Source organism: Mastigoproctus giganteus, chromosome 9 (assembly GCF_048544385.1).
Source record: "Mastigoproctus giganteus isolate SK-2022 chromosome 9, ASM4854438v1, whole genome shotgun sequence".
Lineage (NCBI taxonomy): Eukaryota > Metazoa > Arthropoda > Arachnida > Uropygi > Thelyphonidae > Mastigoproctus > Mastigoproctus giganteus.
In genome coordinates this window covers 225,353,635-225,374,431 of record NC_143583.1, presented here as the reverse complement: position 1 = coordinate 225,374,431, position 20,797 = coordinate 225,353,635, and the positions used below count along the sequence as shown (strand labels likewise).

At 38.9% G+C, this 20,797-nt stretch overlaps 1 protein-coding gene across 1 annotated transcript in view; it reads right to left on the bottom strand.

The window, feature by feature from the left end:
• Nucleotides 1-20,797, bottom strand: part of LOC150081141 (ubiquitin carboxyl-terminal hydrolase 8-like) — a 581,739-nt gene that overhangs the window by 415,488 nt on the left and 145,454 nt on the right. The window contains exons 6-7 of the mRNA XM_090381373.1: nt 20,048-20,210; nt 608-764 (exon numbers count right to left, since the gene is read on the bottom strand). Coding sequence (XP_090237499.1) covers nt 608-764; nt 20,048-20,210 — 320 coding nt within the window. The remainder of the gene's footprint in view (nt 1-607; nt 765-20,047; nt 20,211-20,797) is intronic.

Sequence of the window (20,797 nt, the reverse complement as noted above, 5' to 3'; positions counted from 1 at the left end):
TATTTCGAACGAACGGAGGGGTGAAATGGGAGTAGTGGTTTTTTTTTTTTTTTTTTTGGCTGATGCTGAATAAGTTTGCTTCTTGCATCATATGCCTCTACTAATGCTAAAGTTTGCCTTCAGCAAGCGGATAGATGATTGCTGGAACAAACTTTCATCTGTTGTTGTTGTTGTTGTGGAAGAGGGTACTTTGAATAAATTCCAGGAACAATTAGACAAATTATGGACATGTGATGTGGAAAGTTTCTTTTTCATTTGGCTGATGCTATATAAGCTTGCTTCGTTGCATCATTTGCCACTACTAATACTAAATAACAATAACAGAAGGAAGAGAATCAGAGTGTCTTGTCAGGTTAAATAAAACGCTTATCATCAGCAATATACTTGAAAATAATCCAGACAACTCAAATTACACATGTGAAACTGAAATATCCATAATATAAGATAAATTTAGTTGCTCAGCTTTTCTGTGGATCTTAAAATTTTTTTTTAATTAATCTAAAAATAAACTAAAACATCCAACAATAAAATTTCACTGTGATAAGATAAATAATATACACTGCAATTAATAGTAATGCGACAACAAATACATATTTATAAACAATACCTTACAAAGTGCATCGTGAAGTGAATGTAAAGCACTGCCATGTGTTAAAATGGAAGAACTGCAGTCCACCAGTATTATAAATTCGACTTTATCTTGCATATTCCACATTTGAAGTGATGACGAAGGAAGGTCCTTTTCCAAATTTGAAGCAGTTAAACTAGGGGAAAAAAAAAAAAAAACTTGTGAAACAGCCCAATATGATAGTTGCAGTTAAAAATCAAACGTTTTATACAAAGGCCCTATGTAACAGCTCTAAAAGCTATAGCCTATGCACCTGCAAGAAGTCTTTAACATTTTATTTTCTTATGAAATATAATAATCAAGGTGTTCAAAAAATTTTTTATGGCAAATTAAGTGTAGTAAGACACACCTAATCCAAACTTCCATAATACAGCATTTTTCGAGTTCACTGCAACCTCCTAATGTCCATATCTTAAACACTTTTTTTTGAAAATCATATCAAAATGTATTTTAACTTTTTCTATTATTTTATGACAGTGGCCAATGTGATTTTACCTCCACTAATGTATCAGCTGTCTGCAGTGAAATTTTATGCATACATTTCATAAATTATAAGCTGAACAATACTCAATACACTATCTAAATATTTAGATAGTGTATTGAGTATTGTAACTCATCTTTATATTACTGCAAAAAATTTAACATGGGAATTCAACTGCAAAAATAAAAATTATGGCTTTTTAAGGAAAAGATCCCGTCTGAAGCAAAATTTTCATTGGTAATACAATTATTGAACAAGAAAACTGCTTTAAATATCTTTAAATTTAAGGATAAGTATGGGGGGGGGGGAAATGCCGGAAACTTTGCCCTAGAGACTAAACATGGGTTTCACCACTTCAAGCCTCCAATAAGCAAAGTGGTGGTATAAAAGCACATGACGCTAGCCAGACCAATACTCATATACAGAAGTGAAGTCTGGAAATCAAAAAACAAGATGAATGCCGAACCACTTCAAGCTGAAATAAAATTTATGAGAAAAACTGCAGAATTTGCATTGTTAGGCAACATAAAAAAAAAGGACATACTAGATAGACTAAAAATGACACCCAACTGAATACATCCAAAAGTACAGAGAAATGGCTACAACACGTAAGAAGACTAGACAAAACCAGCATACCTCATCAGATTCCCTGATACATCCTTAGAGGAAAAAGAATGCCAGGAAGACCAACCAAGAGAGGGCTGGAAACCCTAACAGGCCACTAGGCCTACTACCTGACAAAATGATGATGACATTTAATAAAATAATTCTTAAATTTTCACACCTTGTCACAATTTCTACATATACAGGCTATTGTGTTTATCCATAATATATATATCTTACAACAATTTAGGCAAATAGATATGACTGATCTGTTGTATTACCTGCAAAATAATAATTTATATGTGTGCATACATAGATGATAGTAATATTGAGAGGGCTAACATGCTCAATACCTCCAACCTCTATCTTTCAGTAACAGAAAGACAATTGCAGTGTGAGTACATGCACAGTTTATCTGTGTATCTTTTGCATATTGTTTGTTTCTTGTTTTGTTTAGCATTTTATTTTTAAATTGTTAAAGTGGAAGCAAAGAGCTGTCTGAATAACCCTGAAAATTCCCGCTACATGTGTGGATAGTTTACCACAATAACTTATATTTGTGAAATGAATGAGGAATATTTGGGAGGTTTAGATCTTTTTATAGATAAGTTAGTTCTATTAGTTCGACTATTCGTGATGTATTAGTATGAAAGGAAGAAAATCAACATTATTACTAAATGTGCATTTGGTCCTTGAGGCAGCCACAGACATTCACTTGGGGAATCAAGTTGAGCCTACTACTTGTGAGTCTAAAATGCTGACAAACTGGACAAGTGGACTGAATTTCGGTGAAGTCCAGTCATTCTGCAACAACCAAATCCAATGCTTGACCTTCATGATGGTGGGACTGTTAGTAAACCTGGGTATAACCCACAGTGCCATGTGAAAGTCCCAAAATATGGCACCAGTACATTGGAGGTGTGAAATAACATAAGCAGGTGTTGAGTTGTAGCGTCCACACCACACAGAGAAATGCCATCCCTCTGTGTTACCAGGCAATACTAAGTGGTAGATGACTCTCATCAACCAGTGCAATACCACCACCTTGCTTATTGGAGGATTAAAGTGGTGAAACCCATGTTTAGTCTTCAGAGAAAAGCTCTGGAAATCTCCCATCTTTTCCATCTGCCATGATGCCCATCATAACATCAAAAGACATCAAGACAAGATCCAATGTTCCTTACATTTTGAGAGTACAGCTCTAAGACGGTGTTCACAGACCAGCCAATGGAAAGTCCACCTGGATGACCCTATTTGTAACATCCAGATCAGATAATGTATAATCTCACTGCCCCTACCCTTCCAGATGGTGAGTGGAGGAAACCAAGACGTGTAATGCAGAGGCCACGCCATGTCAAGAAGTATGTCAAGGCCATGTTATGACAAGGAGATGGGTATATTTATGCTGTACACCATATCCAAAAATTTAACTTCATATAACAAGTCCTCCCCACCTTTTCATACTAATACATCACGAATAGTCAAACTAATAGAACAAACTTATCTATGAAAAGATCTAAACCTCCCAAATATTTCTTGTTCATTTCAAAAATATAAGTGATCTTGTTTCATCTCAATGATATCCATTTCCACTTGCAGTCTGCCAAGTCACACTTACTTTTTTTTTAACAGAATCCCAATTATCAGTTGATTCAACCACTGCACATCTCAGTTGTCATTATTTGCTATATGATTCATATCACTTCCAAGGTGGTATCTTTGAAGAGAAAGTGCATATGTCCACTCTGATATTCCCTGTCAGAGATTTAGTAATTTGGAATCTCCTCTGGCTTAGGATTACTCTACACTATTGTGAAAAATTCCTCTGTAGCTTCTATCAATCTCCTAAATTCACTAATCATTTGGAAGGCTTTGACTTGCCCTTTCTTTACAATTTGACTTTCTCCAACTTTTCTAATAGTAAGGTAACTTTCCTTGGTAATTTTAATACTGACAACTCTAGCTGGCATCCGTTTTCTAGTCACAGAGACCCAGCTGGGTGAGATACTCAGGCTTTTGCAAAATTACTAATGACCTCACGCAGACTGTTTATTTGCCTACCAGAATACCAACAATCCTCACCATGTAGAAAACACTCAATTTTTTTCTCACAAACAACCTTTCCAAGTACACAGCTGAGGTGAGAAATCTCTAGGCCCTTCATATCACAACTTAGCGATAGTCGCTTCTCCAATGACATCTTTCTCTCATGGCCATTCTCAAGCTGGTGTTGTGTGGCATTATAAGAATGCAAAATGGAATGATTTGCAAGATTTAAAAATAGTAGAAGAAAAATAGTATAATTCAGGCAGATATGAATTTTCTGAGAAGTGTAATCAGGCAGCCTGGAAAGCCCATGGTGTCCTATCAATGATTTATCAAATGTTATCCTGTAGAGATAGGGAGGTCATAGTCCAATTGTACAATGCAATTGTAAGACCACATCTGGAATACCGTGTTCAAGTATGGAGATCTCATTTGAAAAAAAGACATTGAGCTTCTTGATAGGAAAGACATCGATTATGTGGGCTTGGCAACCAGACACCTCAAGGTTGACGTGACTGAAGTTTATAAGGCTCTGAGAGGGGTTAGTAAAATGAATGAAGGCAAAATTTTCCCTGTTATAAAGAATTCCAGAACTAGTGGACGCTGTTATAAAGAATTCCAGAACTACATTCAAATTACAGGTTTAGACTAGCCAGTGAGTCACTGACTGATGAAACAGGTTGCCGTTGCAGATAGTTGAGGCTAACAGTTTGAATAAATTCAAAAGTCAACTGGATATGTGAATAAGAAAGCAAATAATTTGTATTTTCCATCTACTCGGTTTTCTTTTTTCAACCAATGCAGCAAAAGCCTGTGGCTTCCTTGCAGCACTATAGCTATTGCTATTACTATTCTTCTTTCCTTGACTGGTTTACTCTTTTAAATGTTGTGATGTTTGTTCTGATTGTATTAGTGAAATTATTCATGCAGGGATGAAATCATTTATTCCACACTCCACCTTAAAATCCCTTCCTTTATCTAAATCTTGTTTTTCCAATAAATGTGCTAAGGCTGTTCAAGATAAGAACATTGCACATCGCAGTCAGCTTGCATCCAAATTTCCAGGTTCATTTCTGCCTACACCAAAGCTCGCAACAATTAAAGCAGTTATAAATCATGCCAAACTATTTTTCAAACGGCTAAGAGTAGAACATTTGCTTCTTGTCTAAAGGATTTATTTATTTATTTAATCAAGAATTATGGTCTCTTGCAAAAGCTATTATTAGCAGCAACTTTTACCCATCTTTACTCCCACCTCTCTTAAAACCCAGTGAATCGAATGCTGCCTCAGCTAAAGATAAAGCTGACTGTAGCATCCTACATTTCTTCTAAATCTTGTATTGATGATATTGGTAAACCACTTCCTACCATTTCCAGTACACATAATCCAATGCCTCCTGTAGTCTTCAATTAAAAGTATATCAGAAGAATTTTCAGCAGCCTTCATGCCAAGAAACCACCAGGTCCTGACGGTATTTCTCCATTTGTTCTCAAAACCTGTGCTCGTGAGCTTACTCCTGTTTTGTGTCTCCTTTTTTCACTTTCTTGTTCTACTGTGTTTTTCCTTTTGCTTGAAAATTTGCTCATATCTAGACAGTGCCTAAGAAGGGTGATAAATCCCTCCCATCAAATTATCGTCATATTGCACTTCCTTCTACTTTTTCTAAATAAAAGGAGAAATCCATTAACCACAAACCACTAACTATCTAGAAATCATCCATCTGATCAACAATTGCCAAAATGGATTCACCAGTATATTACCAGCCACTATACCACCAGTGTAAATCCACTGGTGATACAGTGGCTTACATTACCCATTTAAGGACAAACTCAATGGAAAAGTTTGGCAAAACTCAAGCATTTGCTCTTGAAATTTCAAAGGCTTTTGATCATGTTTGGCATAAAGTTCTTTTAAATAAGCTTCCATCTTATGGTTTGTCAACTGTTTTTTGTATTTGAGAGTATCCAGCTTTCTCTCTGACCATTCACTACAAGTGATAGTAGATAGCTCTGTGTCTTCTACTTTCTCCACCAATGCTGATGTTCCACAAGGTTCGGTTCTTTCTCCCACTCTTTTCCTCTTGTATATTAGCCATTTTTCCATTAACTGGAACTACGATCCATAGTTTTGCGAATGATAACACATTGCATTTCACCTTTTAGTTTGAGAAACCCTGCCCTACACAAACAGCTTCAACTTCTCAAATATCCACTACCAATTCCTTAAATGCTGATCTCCAAGTAATTCTGCAGTATGGCAAAGTAACTTAGTTAATGTCAATTCCTCTAAAACTCAGTTTGGTCTTATATCTCACAAAAATAATTTTTCTGCTCCTATACTTATCTTCAACCTCACTCAGATTTCTAGACAAGTTCATATACACTGTGTTGCCACTTTCTTAAGTACACCTACCTAGTAGCATGTTGAGCCTCCTTTAGCCTTAAAAACAGTCTGAATTCATCTAGGCATGAATTGAACAAGATGCTGAAAACATTGTGCAGGAATGGAGTACTATGCAGACATGAGTGTGTCACGCAGTTCCTTGAGATTTGACGGAGGTGTAGGCTGTTGGTGTTGTTATTTGGTTTTTAGGAGCATTAGCAACTAAGACCATATTGCTCCGGAGATATGCGGTGGTCATTCCCTGACCTTTCCACATCCTCCGTATTTGGTGGTCACGGGCTTGAACCCCAGTCTAATCAAGAAGCATGTGCTACGCACTGCTGCTCCTGCCCACCTGGCTACGGGGGCGCCAGGAGGTGTAGGCCTGCAGTGAACAGCCCTTTCCAGCTCATCCCAAAGATGTTCAACAGGATTGAGATCCGCGGACTGAGCAGCCACTGCAGCAAACAAAAGTCATTGCCATTTTCCTGGAACCATTCCATAGTGATTTGGGCTTTATGCACTGGTGCATTATCCTGCTGGAAGTAACCATCTGACTGAAGATAAACTGTCAACATGAACGGATGCATTGGTCAGCAACGATGTTTAGGTACGATGTGGCATTCAGACATGAATCTATGGGTATCGATGGACTCAATGTATGCCAAGAAAACATACCCCACACCATAACACTGCCCCCACCACCTTGCACAGTAGTATCAGACATGACGGGTCCAGGGATTCATGTTGTTTTTGCCAAATTCTGAGCCTTCCAGCAACATGATGCATCAGGAACTTCGACTCGTCAGACCAAACAACTGTTTTCCAATCCTTGATAGTCCAGTGCTGGTGTTGCTGTGCCCACAGGAGGCGTGCTCTCTTGTTCTTCATTGATAACAAAGGTATGCAATGTGGCCGTCGGCTGTTGTAGCCCATTAGCAACAAAGTGTGACTAGTGATCCATTGCGATATTTTGTTCTGAGCACCAAGGTTGTATTCTGACATGATGTGTGACATTGTGGCCCATCTGTTTTCTTGCACAATTCTAGCCATCCTCCTCTGACCTCTCTCATCAACAAGTGATTTTCTTCCACAGGAGTGCCGTTGAGAGGATGTTTTCTGTTTGTTTGTTGCACCATTCTCGATACATCCTTGAAACTGTAGTGCATGAAAAAGGTCAGGAGAACTGCCGTTTCAGAGATGCTTTGTCCAGCACATCTTGCACCTATTACCATGTCACATTCGAAGTCCGTTAGATCGCTCCTTTTCCCATTCTTGCTATGGTTTGTACGCTTAACTCAGAGGTTCCCAACCTTTCTTGGTTCCCAGTAATTTTTTCACGGCATCCCTAGGCCAAAAGAAATACCTAACACAGTGGTTTTCGACCTTTTAATATATACCTATATATTAATTTTATTCTTTATATAGAGATACTAAATAAAGATCAATTATAGATCACCACAAAATTAAAAAGATAAGGTACAATGGATATTGTACCCTTTTATAATGAAATAAATATATAAATTTCAAAATAATAATAATAATAATAATAATAAAAATAACTTTAAGTAACTTAAACCAAAATTACATGGCACCCCAAGTATGTTGTTGTGGCACCCTAGGGTGCCATGGCACCCCGGTTGAAAAACCCACTGGCTTAACTGATACTACAAAGGTTGTTCTGCTGCATTTATATCCACAACTGTGGTCATGTGACTTGCAACATTGTGGGACAAACCATTTGTGTGCACAGCAGGGATGTACCTAATAAAGTGGCAGCACAGTGTATATCTATTAGGGATTACTATGACTTTTACTCTCTCTTGGCATAAACACAAAAAACTGATTTTCCCCTTTGCTCTCAGCATTACATTTCTTCTAAGCAACTGAACACTGTAGAAATCTCAAATCCATCCTACCATTAAATATTGTCCCAATATCTGGGGCAGTGCTCCTAAAACCTCTCTCAGGCTTCCAGACTCAATTCAGAAGAGGTTAATTAATGACCTATCTCTAACCGAGTCCCTTCATTCTCTATCTCGTAGATGTTCTGTTTCTACTGCATGCCTTTTCTATAGATACTTCCATGGGCACTGTTCTTCTGAGTTCACTTCTATAAATCCCGCTCTCTCTCTCTCTCTCTCTCTCTTCCAAACCAGTCTGAACACATGCCACAATCAGTGAACATCCGCTTACTGTCCAACTTCAGAACCAAATTTTCTTCCTCTTCACTTCACATGCATTTCCTGAAAATTACAATCGACAGACATGCAAGACTAATGTCAACAAATACCTTCTTTCATCTTCTCAACCATGAAAAATTCGTCCTCTTCCTAATCATGCAATAACATTATTAATGGAGTCTCCCAGGGATCAGTGCTGTGCCCACTGTTGTTTTCTATATTTATTAATGATTATTGATGAAGATATATCAGGCGTGATGTTTAAGTTTCCAGAGTAATCAGAGTAAGCTACTGCAAGATCTAAAAAAATTAGGCAGATAAGGTGACAAATGGCAATGAAAGTTTAATGTTGACAAGTACAAGGTGCACTTACGAAGAAAGGCTTAAGTATTGCAAATTACAGTGTATGGAGACCAGGCACCTGCGAGGTAATCTCAATGAGGTGTATAAAACCTTGAATGGTTTGAGCATACTCAATGCTGATGGGATTCTTCCTCTTGCTCAGAATAATCGTCTGAGAGGGCATGAATTCAAATTGGGGAAAGACAGTTGTAGGATAGATGTACAGAAGTTTGCTTTAGCTAGTGACTGGTTGATTGTTGGAACAAACTTCCATCTGTCGTTGTAGAAGTTGATAGCTTAAATAGATCAAGGCAGAACTAAACAAACATTTGGAGTGAGTGGATGGGTGAAATTGAAAGTTTTTTTTTTTGGCTGATGATGCATAAGCTTGCTTTCTTGCATCATGAGCCTTTACTAATGCTAATACTAACATAGAAAGAAATTTGCAAACAAAGTATCAAAACTTGTAGAAGAAAAATAGAGCCAAGAAAAACTCAAAAACAAACCAGAATATAGACCTTGGATAAAAGCATCAGGAAATACCTATACTTGTTAACAGGAGAGACTGCTTCTACAGGGATGTGATACACTTAAATAGAAGGGGTGCAAGAATATTTTCTGATGCTATCGAGGCAGTGTTAGGTGGGTCGGAAAACTGCTAGATTGGGGGGGATACAACGACTAATAGATTAAGAGCAGCCACTAGCAGAGGTGAAAATGATTCTTCCACTGCTTCTATTGGAATGAGCAGAAGCTTGGAAAACAAGATGCAGGATATTTCAGAGACTGCTGGGAGTCCTTGCAGTACAAGTAAACTTGTACTGCAAGGACTAAGAATAGAAACAGGTGTATGTATACTTGCATGTACACCAATGCTAGGAGTTTGGTAATTTGAGCAATACCTCAAATTTGATGAATTTGAGGTATTGCTCAAAGCATCAAAGGCGGATATTGTTGGGATATCAGAGACGTGGTTTCACACAAATATAAGGAAAGCAGAACTGGAATTTGGGGAGTAAATGTGTACAGAAAGGATAGACAGGATAGGAAGGGAGGAGGGGTTATGCTATTAGTTAAGAAACACATAAAATCCAAGGAAGTGAAGCCAGTCGACATCGCTGAACAGTGCAGTGTCAAGTCAGTTTGGTGTGACATAAGCATTGGGAGATCAAAATTGAGAGTAGCAGTGTGCTATAGGCCTAATGACTCTGAGGAGTATAATAAGAAACTGTACATGAAAAGAGAGTGGGCCAGTAAATCAGAGAGTCTTATAATGGGAGATTTTAATTTCCCAGATATTGACTGGTATTTGCGGTGTTGGTCACTCACACACTAGCAAGGCTTTTGTGGATTTGTTGGATGATTGTTTTCTACATCAGCATGTTCGGGAGGTAATTAGAGGGAGTAATACTCTGGATTTGATTATCAGTAGTGATTCTTCATGCATTAAGAATCTGCAGATAAAGGAACCACTAGGTGGCAGTGATCACAGTGGGCATCAGGGGTAAAGGGAAGAGTTTTTGCTTTCGTAAAGGCGACTACGATGGTCTGAGACAGTATTTCAATTCTATACAGTGGGACCAACTGATGATGTTACCAACAGCAAATTCAAAATGGGAATCATTCAAAGAACTTATCTTGGAAACTACTAGGTTTTACACACCAACTAAGAAATATTGTTTAAGGTTTAGGCCCAAACGGATGTCAGATGAACTAATGAGACAAATGGCAGAGAATAAAAATGCATGGGATACATATAAATAAACATGTGACACAGAAGTCTATGATAGATATAAGTTCATCTGTAACCAAGTTACAAAGGAGGTAGTAGTAGTAGTGGCATGTGATGCAAGAAAGCAAGTGTCTGAGCTTATGCAGCATCAGCCAAAAAAAAAAAAAAATCACACCATTCCCTCCTAATGCCTGTCCAGTTCCTCCTTAAATTTATTCAACCTATCAACTTCCACAACGACAGATGGAAGTCTGTTCCAGCAATTAACCGCCCACTGGCTAAAAGCAAATTTCCGCACATCTATTCTACGTCTGTCTTTTCTTAATTTGAATTTATGCCCCCTTAAGTTCGTAATCTGAACGAGTGGAAGGATCCCATTAGAATTCAGCAGGCTCAACCCATTCAAGGCCTTACACTTCAATCAGATCACCACGCAGGTGCCTAGTCTCCAGCCACTGCAATTTCCAGAACTTAAGCATCTCTTGGTAAGAGGATCCCTTCATTCCCCTCAACAATCTTGTTGCCCTTCTCTGTACATTAGCATTAGCAGAGGCATATGATGCAAGAAAGCAAGCTTATTCAGCATCAGCCAAAAAAAAACACACACACTACTACCATTTCACCCCTCTGTTCGTTCGAAATACCTGTCCAGTTGAGCTTTAAATTTGTTTAGGCTATCAACTTCAACAACAAGTGATGGAAGTCGGTTCCACCAACCAACCACCCGCTGGCCAAAGGCAAATTTCCGCACATCTATCCGACATCCGTCCTACCTCAATTTGAATTTATGCCCTCTGAGGTGATTATTCTGAGCAAGATGAAGAATCCCATTGGCATTGAGCATGCTCAAACCATTCAAAGCCTTATACACCTCTATCAGATCACCTCGCCGGTGCCTAGTCTCCAGACTCTGTAATTTGCAAAACTTAAGCCTTTCTTCGTAAGAGCAACCCTTTGTTCCATTCACTAATCTTGTTGCCCTTCTCTGTACCCGTTCCAGCAGCTCTACATCCTTCTTGAAATGAGGCCTCCAGACCTGTATACAGTACTCAAGATGTGGCCTAACCATTGCCTTATACAAGGGAATAATCACCTCCTTATCCCTGCTAGAAAAATTCCTGTATATCATTGACAAGACACCATGAGCTACTCTTGCAGCTTGTCTGCACTGCTCAGAGAACTTCATATCTGCCTGCACAATTACCCCCAGGTCCTTTTCATTCTCCACCACTGTCAGTGTAGTACCGCAGAGTTGATACGTTGCTCTGGGGTTACTGTTTCCCATATGTAGTACTTTACATTTGTCAATGTTAAACTTCATTTGCCACCTCTCAGCCCATCTGTTCAACCTTTCCAGATCCTGTTGCAGCAGCATAGCGTCAGTAGTGTCCTTAACAACCCTGCCAACCTTTGTATCATCTGCAAACTTGGACATTAAACTTGATATCCCATCATCAATATCATTCATAAACACCGAAAACAACAACGGACCCAACACTGAACCCTGAGGAACTCCACTAATAACATTAGTCCACGTTGAGCAGTGTCCTCAAGTAAATCTACAACCTTCCTAAAATGAGGCCTCCAGACCTGTATGCAGTACTCAAGGCGTGGCCTGACCATTGCTTTATACAGAGGGACAATCACCTCCTTCTCCCTGCAGGAGATTAGGCAGGCGAAGGCAGATTACGAGAAATCTTTGGCAAAGAATGCAAAGAAAAACAGCAAAGAGTTCTTTACTTATGTAAACTATAGAAGGAAGGGGGATGAATCAGATTGTTCCACTTGATATCGATGGTTCAACTGTTGATGATCCTGCTCAGGTAGCTAACAAACTAAATTAATATTTTGCATCGACATTCACACATGAGAAGTTATTCAGCGAGAGGAATGCCAGAGGTGTACTCAACTCTAACAGTAAGCTAGATAATCTTGTGATAACTGAGAGTAAAGTGGAGGAGAAATTGTTGAAGATAAATACAAGAAAGGCAGCTGGGGTGGATGGGATCTATCCAGTATATTAGAGGAGGCAGCAAAGGAAGTAAGCAAACCCTTAGCCATAATTATGAGAGCTTTCTTGGACTCAGGGGAGGTACCCATAGACTGAAAATGTGCAAATATGACCCCAATTCACAAAGGAGGATAAATGGCTGACACAAGTAATTATAGACCTGTGAGTTTAACTTCTGTTCCAGGAAAATTAATGGAGGCACTGGTTAAAGAAGCACTGCAGGATCATCTAGACAAGACTTCAGTTATAGCTCAGTCACAGCATGGTTTTGTTAAGGGAAAGTCTTGATTGACCAATTTGATTCGATACTATGATGCAGTAACAAAAGAACTGGATGCAGGGAATAAATTTGATATTATATACTTGGATCTTAGAAAGGCTTCTGATACTGTTGCACATGGAAGACTGCTGCACAAATTGGCGCAGTGTGGCATTGGAGGCAAATTGCTGCTATGGATAAAGGGGTGATTGAGGGGGGGGGGAGAAGACAGAGAGTGGTAATCAATGGACACTGCTCATCGTGGACTAATGTTATTAGTGGAGTCCCTCAGGGTTCATTGTTGAGTCCATTATTGCTTACTGTATTTATCAATAATACTGATTAGCATTAGCATTAGTAGAGGCATTTGATGCAAGAAAGCAAGCTTATGCAGCAGCAGCCAAAAAAAAAAAAAAAAAACCAATTCCACTTCACCCCTCTGTTCGTTCAAAATACCTGTCCAGCTGAGCCTTATTCTACATCCTTCTTGAAATGAGGCCTCCAGACCTGTATACAGTACTCTAGGTGTGGCCTGACCATTGCCTTATACAATGGAATAATCACCTCCTTATCCCTGCTGGAAAAATTCCTGTATATCATTGACAATACTCCATGAGCTACTCTTGCAGCCCGTCTGCACTGCTCAGAGAACTTCATATCTGCCTGCACAATCACCCCCAAGTCCCTTTCATTCTCTACCACTGTCAGTGTAGTACCACAGAGTTGATACGTTGCTCTGGGGTTGCTGTTTCCCATGTGTAGTACTTTACATTTGTCAATGTTAAACTTCATTTGCCACCTGTCAGCCCATCTGCTCAACCTTTCCAGATCCTGTTGCAGCAGCATAGTGTCAGTAGTGTCCTTGACAACCCTGCCAACCTTTGTATCATCTGCAAACTTGGACATTAAGCTTGATATACCATCATCAATATCATTTATAAATACAGAAAACAATAATGGACCCAACACTGAGCCCTGAGGAACTCCACTAATAACATTAGTCCACGATGAGCAGTGTCCATTGATTACCACTCTCTGTCTTCTCCCCCTCAACCACCCCTTTATCCATAGCAGCAATTTGCCTCCAATGTCACACTGCTCCAATTTGTGTAGCAGTCTTCCATGTGCAACAGTATCAAAAGCCTTTCTAAGATCCAAGTATATAATATCAAAGTTATTCCATGCATCCAGTTCTTTTGTGACTGCATCATAGTATCCAATCAAGTTGGTCAGGCAAGACTTCCCCTTAACAAAACCATGCTGTGTCTGAGCTATAACTGAAGTCTTGTCTAAATGATCCTGCAGTGCTTCTTTAACCAGTGCCTCCATTAATTTTCCTGGAACAGAAGTTAAGCTCACAGGTCTATAATTACTTGTGTCAGCCTTTGATCCTCCTTTGTGAATTGGGGTCACATTTGCACATTTCCAGTCTATGGGTACCTCCCCTGAGTCCAAGGAAGCTCTCATAATTATGGCTAAGGGTTTGCTTACTTCCTTTGCTGCCTCCTTTAATATAACTGGATAGATCCCATCCACCCCGGGTGCCTTTCTTGTGTTTATCTTCAACAGTTTCTCCTCCACTTTACTCCCAGTTATTTCAAGATTCTGTAGCTTACTGCTAGAGTTGAATACACCTCTGGCATTCCCCTTGCTGAATAACTCCTCATGTGTGAATGTCGATGCAAAATATTCATTTAGTTTGTTAGCTACCTGAGCAGGATCATCAACAGTTGACCCATCAATATCAAGTGGACCAATCTGATTCATCCCCTTCCTTCTAGAGTTTACATAAGTAAAGAACTCTTTGCTGTTTTTCTTTGCATCCCTTGCCAAGGATTTCTCGTAATCTGCCTTCGCCTGCCTAACCTCCTTTGTAACTTGGTTGCATATCAACTTGTATCTATCATAGGCTTCTGTGTCATGTGTTAATTTGTTAGTATCCCATGCATTTTTCTTCTCTGCCATATGCCTCATTAGTTCATCTGACATCCATTTTGGCCTAAGCCTTGAACAATATTTCTTAGTTGGTATGTAAAGCCTAGTAGCTTCCAAGATAAGTTCTTTGAATGCTTCCCATTTTGAATTTGCTGTTGGTAATATCATCAGTTGGTCCCACTGTATAGAATTTAAATACTGTCTCAGTCCATCGTAGTCGCCTTTACGGAAGCAATAACCCTTCCCTTTACCCCTAATGGTAGTTACCTCTTTCAGTAAATCCCACTTCAGCACACTGTGATCACTGCCACCTAGTGGTTCATTTATCTGCAGATTCTTAATGCATGAAGAATCACTGCTGATAATCAAATCAAGAGTATTACTCCCTCTAGTTGCCTCCCGAACATGCTGATGTAGAAAACAATCATCCAATAAATCCACAAAAGCCCTGCTAGTGTGTGAGTAACCAGCCCCCAAATTCCAGTCAATATCTGGGAAATTAAAATCTCCCATTATAAGACTCTCTGATTTACTGGCCCACTCTATTTCCCTGTACAGTTCCTTATTATACTCATCAGAGTCATTAGGCCTATAGCACACTCCTACTCTCAATTTTGATCTCCCAATGCTTATGTCACACCAAACTGACTCAACACTGCACTGTCCAGCGATGTCGACTGGCTTCACTTCCTTGGTTTTTATGTGTTTCTTAACTAATAGCATAACCCCTCGCCCCTTCCTATCGTGTCTACCCTTTCTGTAGACGTTGTACTCCCCAAATTGCATTTCTGCATCCCTTATATCTGTGTGACACCGCGTCTCTGATATCCCAACAATATCTGCCTTTGATGTTTTGAGCAATACCTCAAATTCATCAAATTTATTTACTAAACTCCTAGCATTGGTGTACACGCAAGTATACCTGCACCTGTTTCTATTCTTAGCTACCCTAACAACCCATGTGTTTACTTGTACCGCAATGGCTCCCAGCAGTCTCTGAAATACCATGCATCTTGTTTTTCAGGCTTCTGCTCATTCTAATAGAAGCAGTGCAAGAATCTCTTTCACCTCTGCCAGTGGCTACTGTCAATCTATTGGTCTTTGTGATGACGATATATCAAGCTAATGTCCAAGTTTGCAGACGATAGAAAGGTTGGCAGGGTTGTTGAGGACAGTACTGATGCTATGCTGCTGAAACAGGATCTGGAAAGGTTGAGCAGATGGGCTGAGAGGTGGCAAATGAAATTTAACATTGACAAATGTAAAGTACTACATAGGGGAAACAGCAACCCCAGAGCAACGTATCAAATCTGTGGTACTACACTGACAGTGGTAGAGAATGAAAAGGACCTGGGGGTAATTGTGTAGGCAGATATGAAGTTCTCTGAGCAGTGCAGACGGGCTGCAAGAGTAGCTCATGGTGTCTTGTCAATGATATACAGGAACTTTTCTAGCAGGGATAAGGAGGTGATTATTCTCTTGTATAAGGCAATGGTCAAGGCCACACCTTGAGTACTGTATACAAGTCTGGAGGCCTCATTTGAAGAAGGATGTAGAGCTGCTGGAACGAGTACAGAGAACGGCAACATGATTAGTGAATGGAACAAAGGGTTGCTGTTATGAAGAAAGGCTTAAGTTTTGTAAATTACAGTGTCTGGAGACTAGGCACCGAAGAGGTGAACTGATAGAGGTGTATAAGGCCTTGAATGGTTTGAGCATGCTCAATGCTGATGGGAATTTTCCTCTTGCTTAGAATAATCACCTGAGAGGGCATAAATTCAAACTGAGGAAAGACAGATGTAGGATAGATGTGCGGAAATTTGCCATTAGCCAGCGGGTCGTTGGTTGGTGGAATAGACTTCTATCCCTTGTTGTGGAAGTTGATAGCCTAAATAAATTTAAGGCTCAGCTGGACAGGTATTTCGAATGAACAGAGGGATGAAGTGGAAGTTTTGTTTTGTTTTTTTTGGCTGATGTTGCATAAGCTTGCTTTCTTGCATCATATGCCTCCAGTAATACTAATGCTAAAAGAGTGCAGTCAAACAAAAGAAGATTTGGCACCTAGTAAATGCAAAGAAATAAAAGAACTTGGTAGGATGCATAGAGATGGGCATCTACACAGAGAAGTGAAATCGCTGAAGGTTTGTAAACATATACCAAAATGGAGTTCTGTTCAACAAAAAAGATATGCTAAAGAGATGGTCAGAATACAGAGGAATTTTCAGATACACAGAAAAGTTCTTTGCTGATAAAAGAAAAGGAAAACCATGTGCAATTAATCTAGAGGATTCAACTATTCTGGAATGTGAGGTCACCAATGCCAAAAATGGGAAATCAACTAGAACAGATGAAACCTGTTCAGAAATGCTGAAAGCACTAGGCAGTGATGGAATTAAAGTACTTACAAAACTACTTATTTAAACAACTTCTTTAAAGCCTTCATACCTCTTCCCAAGAAAGCTGGATCCTTGGAATGCTCTGATCATAGAATCATTAGCATCGAGCCATACTTCTAAGATTCTCCTGAAAATAATTTACCTAAGAAACATACACAATCTCACAGCAAAAATGAGCCCAGTTCAAAGTGGATTCATGAAAAACAGTGCAACGAGAGAAGAAATCTTTAACTTAAAGATGATAATTGGGAGATATCTGGAGAAACAAAAAGACATTTAGTCTTTTAGACTACAAAAAAACTTTCGACTCAATAGACCATGAAAAAATTATTCAATCTCTACAAAAAATAGGAATTAATGGTTAAGATATAAGAATTATAACTAATTTATACTGGGAAAAGTCAGCTTCCATCAGAATTGATGGAGAATTTTCAGATGAGTTTCCAATACTAAAGGAAGTGTGTCAGGGATGCATCCAATTGCCTATCCTTTTTAACATTTATACCAAAGAAATTTTCAGAGAGATAGAAGACTTAAAGGGCCTTACCATAAGATGAATCAGAATTAATAACCTAAGATATGCAAATGACACCATTCTACTGGTGGAAAACAAAACAGACAAGTATGCAGAAGAACCATCTTTTCCATTAGGCTATTTAGGTGTTGTCTAAGGCCTACAAAAAAACAGGTATCCAAAAAAATAAAATTCAAATCAAATTCAACAATTTTACTCTAACAAAAAAATTTTACAGACTTTTTTTTAAATACAGATTTCTAAGATAAATTCTTTCCTTGGCTTTTCTGTAAGCAAAGTGATTAAACGTCATCAAAGTTTGTACTGCAGGTAAGTAGTGCTGGAATAAGCAATGTGGAAATAAATTAAAGCCCAAATGTACAGAAATAATAATAATAAGATTCTTTATTAATATAAATTTTATACAATAATGATTCCGTACACAGAAATCCAGAGGAATCTTACAATTTGTTGTTTATACAAGTGATTTTGTTTTATATAAAAAAAAAAAAAATATATATATATATATGTATATATAATAATAATAATAACTATATAATAATTAATAGATCAAAGCAAAGATGATAATCAGAATGTAAAATGAATGAAGTAGTAATTACAGCGAAAACGGACTACAAGTTGAGCAGAACATGAAATGACATCGGCTAGCTAAGATCGGCACTTACACAAATGTCCTTTACAAACAGCAAGATGGGCCAAGATGCCATCTCAATATGCCTTGTCTATAGTCCACAGGTCGATGTCGATGTTGAGCGAGTTGAGAGTGTCCAGAGTCACATTAGGGAAGTGTCTCCTGAAATTCTGTAACCGCTGGAGCCTTGAGCACAGGGGGGGGGAGTACTACGGAGATGTCTGCCTGGCAAACGCCAACCAACCGTGTTCCAGATGTTGATGTGATCCTGCTTAGCTGAGCACAGATGAAGGAATAACTTTATTTTTAGCACATGGGCTCTGTGGACTATGGGCGTATATTGCAGGTTGCAACAGAGAGTAGATTTAGATGTGTAGATCTGGTGCGACCACGAGCTGGCCCACTTAAGCACCCAGAATTCGAGGCCCCATAGTTTCCTGAGGCTGGTGGGTGGTGCCGCCGACCAAACCTCCACGGCATAGGAGAGCACACTACAGAAGTAAGTTGCAAGGTACTTCTTGATTATTTTCTTATTGTGCGTTTTGCACAGATCAATTTTCATTCCCCAGAACGCTCTTAGGGCTTTGGAATACATATGTTTGAATTTCTTGAAAAACAAGAATTAGATTAACAGAAAGGGCATTTTAACATATTTGATATAATGCAGTGCATTATATCAAATATAGGGCCTACACCAAAACCAAAAGACAGTCCTGGTATGCAGGCTGCCTGTCTTACCGGTTGACACAATTTGGCTTCAGTGCCAAGCACATTTTGACCTCAGTCTTCCGAAGACAATCATAAGCAAGCGTGAAGGCAAGCCATATGGGAACATCCATACTTCTGGCATTTAAAGGATCTTAAAGTAATTGAAATAGACGGCCTTGCTGAGAGTGCAGGTAACTAGCTATAAGAGAGTTTAGGGGGTCATGGGAGAATTAAATAGGAGCATGAGATTTCTAGTTGTTATTAGATTTCCATTTTACGATGCACAAATATTCTTTTTAATACCCCCACTCCTTGCCAGAGACATTTTCCCCAATTCTTTTTTCACTTGTTGAATGAATAATCAGGAACCTAGAATGGAACCTGATATGGATTCCATCCTGGGTCTCTTAGCTAAACTGGTATTATCAGATTATCAAGTATAATGTAATTTACACGATCAGATACGTGTATTTTTATTTATGGTTCAGTGGTGCTTGGGCTGTCCAACTACCAGGTAGCCAAAAGAATACTCTCTATCCAGCAAGCAATAAATGCAAATGGAAGAGAGTGCCAAGGCTATGATGATTATGTCTACACCTTAACTAGCATGAATTCTATCCCTTATGTATGGTATCAGCAAGGTTGACCTTTCCATGCAAGCAACATCAGGATCTCAGAGCAGGAATCAATATCCAAGTGGATATTGTGGTTAGAGCAGAGACCCTGAACCACCAGATCTGCTTCCCTTTCAGAATTTCCACAGGTTGCAACACACAGCAAATAAAACAATAAAATGCAATGAGGATGTATCTATTAGATTTAGCGATGCTAATCTGAAGAGTTGGTATTAACAAACACTTGGAGGTCCACCTCCCACCACAACATGTTCAGGTGCCTGCATCAAACAATCTGAATCTCATGCATTTTCCAGATAGTGTGGAATGATAACAAAAGCATAATACTTATATACTTGTTCAGTCTCAAGACTAGGAGCCACCTAAGAGTCATTAATGATTCTTGGGAGGCTCCTAGTCTTCAGACTGAACAAGTCTTAAATTTTCATTTTTAACATTAACATATCATTCATGTTAAAGAATAAATGATAAATAAATGATACAGAATAAATGATAAATGAAAAATATTATAGTGAAAAATCTTAATTATATTTACATACCCAGGTTTTAAGATATCTGCCGGCACATTCATACAAAGATGATGGGTTATATGTGAAGCATCAAACTCTACAGCTGGACGGACATCCATAATTAACAGTGAACTAGCAGCGTCAATGATGAGGCTATACAGATCAGGACTGGAAATAATGCCCTTCTCTGTTTCTGCAATAAATAAATTTCTTTGATTAATGGTTGAGCTACATGTAGAATACAATGATGTGCACAATGATGTTGACATTTTAACTGTATACAATATTATTAAAGCCCCAAAAATGCTTTACTGTCTACTCTATCCTTTGGTCATTGAGGTTATCACAGAACAATCTTTCAGGTATGCCAAGCTGGACTTGCTACCTGGAAATCTAAAACACTAATGGAACAGATACCAGGTCACTGCCGAAATTAGGTCTGCTTGACTTAATTTCAGTCTGGTCAGTCTGTGACATCCAAGTCCTCTGCATGTGCCTTCACAATGGTGGGACTGTTAGTAACAATGAGTATAACCCCCATGTGCAAGTCCTGAAATACAGCACCTAATATACTGGAGGTGACCACCAATGGTGTGAACCAACGTAACCAGGGGTCGAGGTGTGGTGCTCAAACCACATGGAGGAATGTCACCCCTCTGTTTTACCAGGCAATACTGGGTGATAGATGACTCTCATCAACAGGTGAAATACCATCACTTTGCTTATTGGAGGCTTGGAACCCATGTTTAGTCTACAGAGCAAAGCTCTGGTAACCCCCCC